The 10,126-nt window shown below is 49.7% G+C and overlaps 1 protein-coding gene across 1 annotated transcript; it reads left to right on the top strand.

The window, feature by feature from the left end:
- Positions 1-700: 700 nt before the first annotated feature.
- spata5l1 (spermatogenesis associated 5-like 1) lies at positions 701-3,562 on the top strand. The gene is given in 4 exon segments (XM_038796741.1): positions 701-1,069; positions 1,131-1,142; positions 1,529-1,600; positions 1,603-3,562. Coding segments are annotated over 4 exon segments (2,310 nt in total). The 5' UTR covers positions 701-715; the 3' UTR covers positions 3,475-3,562.
- The last annotated feature ends 6,564 nt before the right edge of the window (positions 3,563-10,126 follow it).

Below are 10,126 nucleotides of genomic sequence, written 5' to 3'. Positions count from 1 at the left end.
CATCAGAGGGGATGGGAGGGGGAGAAGGTTGAAAATCCTCGGACTATATTTGGGCCGTGGGGGAGGCCGAAAGAGTCCAAAGAGGAGCAGGTCCTGTCATTGCCTTAATCTGCTGCCAGGAATGGCAGAGCACGAGTGCTCCCTCCAACAGGCTGAGTGCTGATGGTGTTGGCCAAGAACATGGACTCTCAGTGAGGTTCAACCTGCCACTTGTGGGACACTCAATGAATACAGTTTGATGTTTTAAAAATTGGACAGATAGGTTTGAGGTTGGGTGGGGGTGTATTGCCTGATCCTGATAGTTTAGAACATTCCTGACACTCTCCTATCCTCTGGAGGGGTAAATGGGATTTATCATCTCATGGCCTTGGCATTTGAAGTCTGGCCCTGCAATTAGCTCGCCTCATTTATCAGTGGGCGGGCTCTTGGGCAATGGGCGGGGCCGAGGTCAGTGGGCGGAGTCTATGTCAGCGGACGGGGTCACGGTAAGTGGGCGGGGTCTATGTCAGAGGACGGGGTCTATTTCAGTGGGCGGCGTCTCAGTAGTGGGCGGAGTCCCGATACTGACCGGGGTTGGGGTGAGTGGGCGGGGTCTATTTCAGTGGGCGGCGCCCGTGCCAGTGGGCGGGGTCAGGCTCAGCGGGCGGGCCCGTGCCAGTGGGCGGGATCTCGGGCAGATGGCGGGGCCCGTGCCAGTGGGCGGGATCTCGGGCAGATGGCGGGGCCCGTGCCAGTGGGCGGGGTCTCTGGGTCAGAGGCCATGGCCGGGCCTGCTCTCTGGCTGCTCCCCCCCGACGCCGGGGACCGCGGTTCTCAGCGCTGCCGCCTGGGGCCTCGGGCTCTGGCTGCTCTGGGCCTCGGGCTTGGCTCCCCGGTTCGGATTTGTTTACCAGGCGGGGCCGCTCTATGCGCGGCTTGGCCGCGGAGGGACCGGGCCGAGGGCTTCCTGCAGCTGGACACCAAGTGCGTGAGCCCGGGGCTGGTGGGGAGGCCCTGCCAAGGTCTGAGCCTCGACCTCGGACACTTACAGCCGCTTTCCTGCGTCAAACTGAGGCGGGTTCGCGTCCGAGCGGTACTCGAGACCGGCGCTCGGGGCCTGGGGGGAGGGACTGGCACCCCCAGGGGAGAAGCCGGAGCTAGGGGTCTGGGAGGTGGGGCTGGGGACCCAGGGAAAGAGGACAGGGGCCTGGGAGGAGAGTCCAGGGCTGGGGGCCAAGAGAGAGAGTCCAGGGGCCTGGGGGGAGAGTCCAGGCACCTGGTGGGAGAGTACAGGGCTGGGGGCCAAGAGGGAGGGGAAAGGGGCCTGGGGGGAGAGTCCAGGGACCTGGTGGGAGAGTACAGGGCTGGGGGCCAAGAGGGGGAGGACAGGGGCCTGGGGGGAGAGGCCGGGTATGGGACCCCGGGGGGGAAAGCTGGGTCTGGGACACCGAGGGGAGAGGCTGGGGCTAAGGATCTGGGAGGTAGGGGTGGAGGCCCTGGGGGAGAGGCCAGGGTCGTGGAGAGAGAGGACAGGGCCGTGGAGGGAGAGGACAGGGCTGGGGGCCTGGGGGGAAAGGTCGGGGCTGAGACCGGGGAGTTGTTAAAGGAACTGCTGAGGGATGTTTACCTGTTCCCGGGTTTGTTGTGGAGCCGGAGCCTGCAGTCTGGCCTGGGCTGCGCCTCCTGGAAGTCACCGCTGTGGAGCCAGAGCTGGAGCCAGGCAGCAGCGGCCTCCTGGGCACCCGGACGCGGCTGGAGGTGGTGGAGGTGCTGAGGCCTGAACAGTTCCAATCCCAGGGCCGTGATCTGCACCTGGGCGGCCTTGAGCAGGCAACCTCCCCCCTCCGGGAGTTGCTAAGCCTCCCGCTTCGGTTCCCGAAGGCCTTGGGCCGCCTGGGCCTACCCTGCCCGCGGGGGGTGTTGCTGCTTGGGCCCCCGGGTGTGGGGAAGACCGCACTGCTCCATGCCCTAGCCCATGAGCTGGAGGTCCCGATATTAGAAGTCTCTCCTGCCGCTATCCAGGGATCTCGGCCTGGGGAGAGTGAGCAGAAATTGAGGCGACTGTTTGAAAATGCCCAGAGCCAGGCCGGACCCTGTCTCCTCTTCATCGATGACATGGACTCACTTTTTCCTCGGAGAGCGGCAGCAGGAAACCAGCCTGAGGACCGGCTGGTGGCCCAGCTTCTCACCCTGATGGACAGTCTGGACCCCTGGACACAGATGCTGGTGGTGGCAGCGAGCAGCAGGCCCGAAGCCTTGGAGCCTGCGCTAAGGAGGCCGGGTCGCTTTGACCGAGAGATCACAATCAATGTACCCACAATGTTGCAGCGCCAATCCATTCTACAAGCGATCACCTCTGCAATGCCTCTGAGGGCTGACGTTGACTTGTCTTGGTTGGCAGAAGCTACAAGTGGTTATGTTGGTGCTGACCTGACGGCTCTCTGTCGAGAGGCCGCTCTGCAGCTCGTGAGACGCAGCTCCAAGGAACCATCGGACAACAAAATTACCTTTGCAGATTTCCATGAAGCGCTGAGGATTGTGCAGCCTTCCTGTCTCAGGAGCAGTATCGGACTGACTGATTTCAGACCTGTCCAGTGGGACCAGATTGGAGGCCTGGATCAAGTCAAACTGAAACTCAAACAGAGCATTGAATGGCCAGTGATGTACCCAGAGGCATTTGTGAGGATGGGTGTGACCCCCATTCGTGGAATTCTCCTGTATGGACCGCCTGGATGTGCAAAGACCACAGTAGTGAAAGCTGCAGCCTCCAGTTGCCGATGTTCTTTCCTGTCGGTTAGTGGGGCTGATCTCTTCTCACCATTTGTAGGTGATTCTGAGAAGGCCCTGGCTCAGGTTTTTCACCAAGCTCGAGCTGCAGCACCATCAATCCTGTTCCTTGATGAAATTGATTCCATGCTTGGATCCCGCTCGCTCGATGGAACAGTGGACCACAGTGTTAAAGAGCGAGTGCTCTCTGTTCTCCTTAATGAAATGGATGGAATTGGTCACTCCCTGGCCAAAGGAAGAGACCCTGAGAGGAAAATACTCCTGTCTGAAGGAGAACAATTGGAACAGTCAAAAAAGTTGGAGTTTCAGGAGGTTCGTAACAAAGCTGTGATCGTGGTGGCTGCTACAAATCGACCAGACCTCTTAGATGATGCTTTACTGCGACCTGGGAGATTTGACCAGATAATCTTTGTTCCAATGCCAGATGCAGAAGCAAGACTTTCCATACTGAAAATTTGCACATCCAAAACTCCGCTGGATGATGTGTTATTGGAGGAACTGGCGGCTCAGACCACAGGGTTTACTGGGGCAGATATACAGAATTTATGCAAAGAGGCTGCCTTATTGGCTCTGCAGGAAGATGGACTTGATGCTGCTGCTGTGAAACATGGTCATTTTCTCAAATCTCTTCAGAATTTAAAGCCCTCTTTGACAGGTCAACAGCTGGATTTCTACCACAGTTTGTTCTCAACAGTGACCAGGAGATAGCCTGACCATTCCCAACTTTACTCCAGATCAAAGAATCAGAACTGAGTAGATAATTCTAATAAACTTGCATTTTGTATTTTTTAAAAAAGCTTTCCTTATTTATTTTTTTAAAAGTTTATCCCATCCTTAAATTTACAAAGCAAATGCGCAGAGTGCACAGGAAAAACCCTGAATCCATCTTATTGCTTGCTCTGAATACCAATTCAAATTGAAACCAATTCATGGTCTCCACAAGAGAGACAGACAAGATCCAAGCTGATTAAAAAAAGGCATTGTACCTCATCTTGGGTTTGATCTGACGCTTGATCTGAGCAAAAAGGCCAAGAAGCGATAGCTTCCTTATTTATGCCACACATCGCACTATCCCCCTTCTGTTATTTGGTATCCCTTTGCCATTTTCATGCTCCTTAAACAAGTCTTGTTATTACTACTTATGTTTATACTTAAAATACTGTATTAACAAGTATTTTCTCCATCGAGATGTTGAATGGCCTATTGCGTATGTCCAACATGTTCTATTTGAAGAAGAAACTTCCTTTTGATTGCAAAAATCAAAATGAAGGGACTCTGAAGGGCTGGACCTTGTGAGCTCCTCAGTGTCGGATTTGGGGAGGAGAAGGAGGACGGTGGGGCGGGTACCCATACCCAATAAGAGTTTGCATGGAAATTGCCCAAAGGTGCAAACTTCCTTTGGGCAATTGCCCTGGATTAGGAACCATTCAAAAATGTGATTTGAATCACAAACATCAGATGGTTCTGACTGGGTTACATTAATAGTTACCCAGGAAAGATTAGAAGAACTAAAACCACATCTAAGCTCTGGGTAACAGACCCAAACCGAATCCCAAAGGGATTCCCGCCACACCTCTCGACCCCTAGGAGACAGCTCGATCTTTATGACCCCAACCCCCAACAGGACTCTCCACACCATGGACTCCTCACAACCCCAAACCCTACCAGACGCGACAGGATCCCGGACACACCATCCCCTGAAGTCCCGTCCCAACCTGTTGCCCTATGACCGAGGGCCGACCTCCAGTCCGAACCCCCCTGACCGCCGATCCCCTCACTCCCAACCTCAGATATACCCTGATCTTGGGCGGCACAGTAGTTAGCATTGCGGCCTACGGCGCTGAGGACCCAGGCTTGATCCTGGCCCCGGGTCGCTGAGTGGAGTTTCAACCCCACAACCCAAAGATGTGCAGGTTAGGTGGATTGGCCACCCTAAATGAAATGAAAATCGCTTATTGTCACGAGTAGGCTTCAAATGAAGTTACTGTGAAAAGCCCCTAGTCGCCACATTCCGGCGCCTGTTTGGGGAGGCTGTTACGGGATTCGAACCGTGCTGCTGGCCTGCTTGGTCTGCTTTCAAAGCCAGCGAGTTAGCCCTGTGCTAAACAGCCCCTTCAATTGGAAAAAAAGTAATTGGATTTATTTACACCCTGATCTTTGATCCACGCACGACCTCCAATCTGCTCCCCGACCTCTTAACACCCCCGTGACCTTCGATTTTCTTCCCCCACCCTTCCAGATCCTATCCACTTATCTCAGACACTTACCTTCTCCCTGAACTGCCACAAAAAACCCATAAATTTCATTGGATATTTAGCTTAACCTGGTTGACGGCAGCTAGTGCTGTAAAAAAGGGAGGAGGCCTCTTCACTTTGACTTTGATAAATCTCGATGCTGGGGCCCAGGGACATGCTGCACTGCACATCTCGGTCAGCCTGAGTCGGAAGATCGGGTGAGATTACATTGAAAAAAGTTGGCGTAAGTGTCACGGTGGCAATCTGCCACTGATTGCCACTCTGTTGAAGAGCAGTTTCCACCATGTTTACAGTGGGTAGCAAGAAAAAACTGGAGAATGTTTTTATTCGTCTCCAGAGCTGTTTACAAGATCAGGAGACTGACCATCTGGCAGGACAGCTTATTTCAGGTTCGGTATTCATTGCGGTTTGCAGTAGCAACAGCAGCACGATATGTGATAAATGTTTTGCTGAATTGAACCCTGCTTGGTTTGCCAGCGATTGACGAGAGTGGGGCCGTTGTCAGATACTCCGTACTCGATTGAGGACTCCAGAATCAAAAAGGTTGGGAGGGTGGGATCTGAAAGCAACCCCCTTTCCCTGCCTCTTCCCCCTTCCTGCAACATCCTCCCTAAAACCTCCATACCATCTCTCCAGGGATTCAGCAATGGTCCCTGGTGAAGTCCTTGGAGTATGGCCAGCAGCAACTACCACCCATGGTGTCACTGTCGGCAATGGAGAACTGCGAGCCTTTAATTGGCCAGCAACCCTCAACAGGCAATTCCTGCCACTGGGATCCTAAATCTTGGGGAAAGCCTGACGCTGGCCAGTTAAATGCCTGACAGGCACTTAATTTGAGTAAACCTCCCAAATGAAAGCAACACAGTGTTCCCACTGGTTTGTCAACAGTAGGTGAGACCATAGTCTCAAGCTGAAATGCAGCAACAGCACTCAGTAACACTACTGCATATAAGTAGTCATTTCGACCAGAATAATTGCAAGAGAGGAATGGGCCTAAGGTGACGAGACCAAAGGCTTTTATGATTGTTTAAATTGGTTGCCATAACACCAGTGCTTATTCAAAATGTTCTAATCTCATCCTAAAGGGGAGAAAACTGAAGTTCAAATAAAAGGAAGCATGTGAAAAGGCAATTCAATCCATTGGACTTGTTCAGAACTGTAGTTGAACAACACTGTGTTCTGAAGAAGGTGCAATAATGAATTGACAAGGATGATGTCGGAAATAATGATGTCTACCTATAAGGAAAGGTTGAACAAATGAGAGATCCATTCTCTTAAACAAAGAGAAGGCTAAGGGATGATGAGATGGAGATCCTTAAACCAATAGAAGGTCAAGAATAAACATGTTTTCACTTGTTGGAGAAACATTAAAATAAAATAGTCACCAGTCAATCCAATAGTGAGTTGGGAGGGACTTCTTTGTCCGGAGAGTGGTTTGAATGTGGAACTTACTACCACAAAGAGTAGGTGATGCATACGGCATAGATGCATTTAAGGCAAAGTGAAATAAACCCACGAGGAATAGATGGTTATACTGATCTGGGCCAGAATTCTCTGGTCATTATGATTCTCTGCTCCCATTGGCAGCGCACCCCCACCCTTGCGTCTCCAGGCAGCGTGGGGTGACTTCAATGGGAAATCCTATTGATAAGCAGCGGGAAGAGAGAATCACGCCGGCAGTGAATGACATGCCTTTGTGACACACGTGGCTGGTGGACAGGAGAATCCAGTCCCTGGTTACAAAAAGAGGTGTGGGAGTAGGCTGGTTTCAGGTATAAACACCAATATGGCCTAGTTGGACTAAATAGCCTATTTTGGTGTTGTACATTTATAATTCAGTGTGAAATTCCATCCACAGTCTAAGTATAATCTACCCTATCAGGGTCTCCACCGCAAACCTATTACTTTCTTAAAGTCCCAGATCCCCCAAAACGAAACTGAGTGAAACTCCAGCGAGCCCATTTAATCTTTTTTTTAAAATTTAGAATACCCAATTATTTTTATTCTCCCAATTAAGGGGCAATTTAGCGTGGCCAATCCACCTAGCCTGCACATCATTGGGTTGTAGGGGTGAAACCCATGCAGACACGGGGAGAATGCAAACTCAACATGGACAGTGACCCGGGGCTCGAACCCGGATCCTCAGCAGCGTAGGCCGCAGTGCTAATCACTGTGCCACGTGCCGCCTGTGCCCATTTAATCTTAACATCTAACTGATCAGTTACTCCCCACAATCCCATTGTTTACGGTTTGAAGCAAATGCTCCAATTGATTCTAAACATCCAAAACAAGGAAATCATCAGAGGGGTTGAACGTCCCGAGGTTCTCCAGATAGTAAGGGTAAGCGGTTACTAGGTCTCACCAGATGAGTGGATCCAATTCCGCTGGCCGATTTTTGATTTAACTATTTTATCAAAGGCCATTGGTTAGACGCGTGGCAAGTCAAGGATCTTATCATTTTTCCTGACGAATTTACTGATCTAACATTTATTTATACAATCTCTGTACTCGTCAAAAAAAAACTCAAGCTGATGAAGAACAATTAAGAAGCTAATAATGAAATAAGCATCTTACGAGTTGAATTAGAAACATTCATAGCTGAAATGATGAAATCTGTGAAAGTGACCAGGTTGGTCTCAGTTTATTTCAATGACTACTAAAAACGTCCACCAATTAACAAAACATGGTCAAAGGAATTTTGGCAAACAAATCTCTATTGGACATAACCTATGTGCAGAAGAAAACAAATGTACAAAGGGAAAGATTTGTATATCCAACATTCACCTGAGGAAGGAGCAGTGCTCCGAAAGCTCGTGTTTGAAACAAACCTGTTGGACTTTAACCTGGTGTTGTAAGACTTCTTACTGTGTTCACCCCAGTCCAACGCCGGCATCTCCACAACATTCTGCAAAGCAGATGTGCCAAACAAGACTGATCTGAGAAAATGTATATCAATGATCTGTGCATTGGCATTTAAATTGACATAAATATTAGAAGAACTCAGTTTTGAGGCTAATAATCTCCAATCTTGCCTAATGTGGCCCAGTGGTTGGCCTTGCTGCCTCTCAGCTCCAGGCACCCAGGTTCAATTCTGGCCTCAGGTGATTGTGTGGAGTTTGCATTTTCTTGCCATGGGTTTCCATCCGGTTGCTCCGGTTTCCTTCCACAGTCCAAAGATGTTCAGGTCGATTGGCCATGATCAATTGCCCCTTAGTGTCTAAAAGGTTAGGTGGGATTACTGGGTTAAGGGGATAAGGTGGGGACCTGACCCTAGGTAGGGTACCCGTCAGACGGTCGGTGCATACTTGATGGGCCGAATGGCCTCCTGCACTGTAGTGATTCTATGATTGATGCTTGAAAATGGAATATTAATCCTGGCTCAATAGTATCACTTCCTCCGAGTCCAAAGGCTATGGGTATTCGCCCACTCCAGAGAATCAATCACACAATCCATGCTGACACTTCAGTGTAATGTGGAAGGAACGTTAGATTATCAGAGGTGTCATCTCTCAAGAAATGATGTTCAACTGAGGCTCTGTCTTCTTTTGGGTAGATGCAAAATATGCCATGGCATGATTTAAAGAAGAACAGGGAAGTTTTCCCAGTGTCCTGGCCAACATTTATCCCTCAATCAACATCACTTAAAAAAACAGATTATCTGGCTATTTACCTCAATGGGGTTTGTGGGACATAACTGTGGAAAAATTGGCTGTCAATGTTCATTACATTTACAAAAGTGCCCAAATCTCATAAGTACTTCATTGACTGCGTAGCACTATGGGATGTCCGGAGGTTGTGAAAGGTGTCGTTTTAATGCAGGTTTGGCCTTTATTTCTTTCTGTGTTGCCAGAATTTCATAAGTCAGGAGTGTGTTTCTGTATATCCTCAGAGAGGGGAGAAGCTGAAGAGAGCATTCATGAATATGGCAATAAGGTCACCTGAACTACACCCAAATCGACAAATATAATAATAATAATCTTTATTGTCACTAATAGGCTTACATCAACACTGTAATGAAGCTACTGTGAAAAGTCCCTCGTCACCACATTCCCGCGCCTGATCGGGTACACGGAGGGAGAATTCAGAATGTCCAAATTACCTAACGGCACGTCTTTCGGGATTTGTGGGAGGAAACCGGAGCACCCGGAGGAAACCCACGCAGACACAGGGAGAACAATAAAACAACCCCTAACAGTTCATCCCTTTACTAAGCCAGTGAGGCAGCATCTTGGGGAGAGTTTGCCTTTTAAAAATGACTCACCGAAATGGATCTCAGAAACCTAGTCAATGAAACAGTTTATCCAATTTAGCCATAAAATCATGCGTTATAAAATGGAGCAACAACTAAAGATTTTGGCCTGGACCTTCCACATTGTTTGCAGCATTTCTTCAGTATAAAAATCAGGCCAAGTACCGTTTACGGGCAGGAAACTGTCTCAGAAGCTGCTTTGCTGATTTTGCACCCCACAAGTTGATCCTCCTAAATGCCCATATGGTGTTTGGCCCTTCCTGTGATCCGGCCATCGATCCCGAGTTGCATAATTAGCATGTGTTATAATGAGGACCAGTGGCTGGGCAGCCCCTGATTTCTCGCAATGAACAAGTAGTAAGTTAAAAATGAGAACCATAAGGCGCAGCTGTTGACAGGGTCAATTGAAACAGGTAAATCTAAAAAACTGCTGAGAGTTTGAGCAGCAATTACTGCAGCCAGGAATGACTTTTTGGAGCGTTTCAGTCTAGACAGCCCACGAACTTGGTTCTGATTGTATGTGTGAGTGGTGAGACCACCCAGGAGATTTTTCTTTTGCCTCCGCCCCCACCCACAGTGAGGGCTTATTAAGTGCAGGTATGGCAGTTTATTAATGATACTTCTGCTCGCGAGGGGCATGTGGGGGGTGGGGAGGCAGCTCGGATCGAGTAAAGGCAGGTATGGCAGCATTTTAAAAAGATGTACCCTACTAGATATTACCCTTCAAGTATTTCTGGCAACTCAGACCATATGAGGAGCGTAGGAAGGAGATGTGTATTCAGAGTTTGCTTCAGCTACCAGGCAATAGGGAATACAGCCACCTGCTGAAGGATGATCCACAGCCACGGTCATCTGC

This window comes from Scyliorhinus canicula, chromosome 5, assembly GCF_902713615.1.
Source record: "Scyliorhinus canicula chromosome 5, sScyCan1.1, whole genome shotgun sequence".
Lineage (NCBI taxonomy): Eukaryota > Metazoa > Chordata > Chondrichthyes > Carcharhiniformes > Scyliorhinidae > Scyliorhinus > Scyliorhinus canicula.
This window is presented reverse-complemented; position numbering and strand designations above follow the sequence as displayed.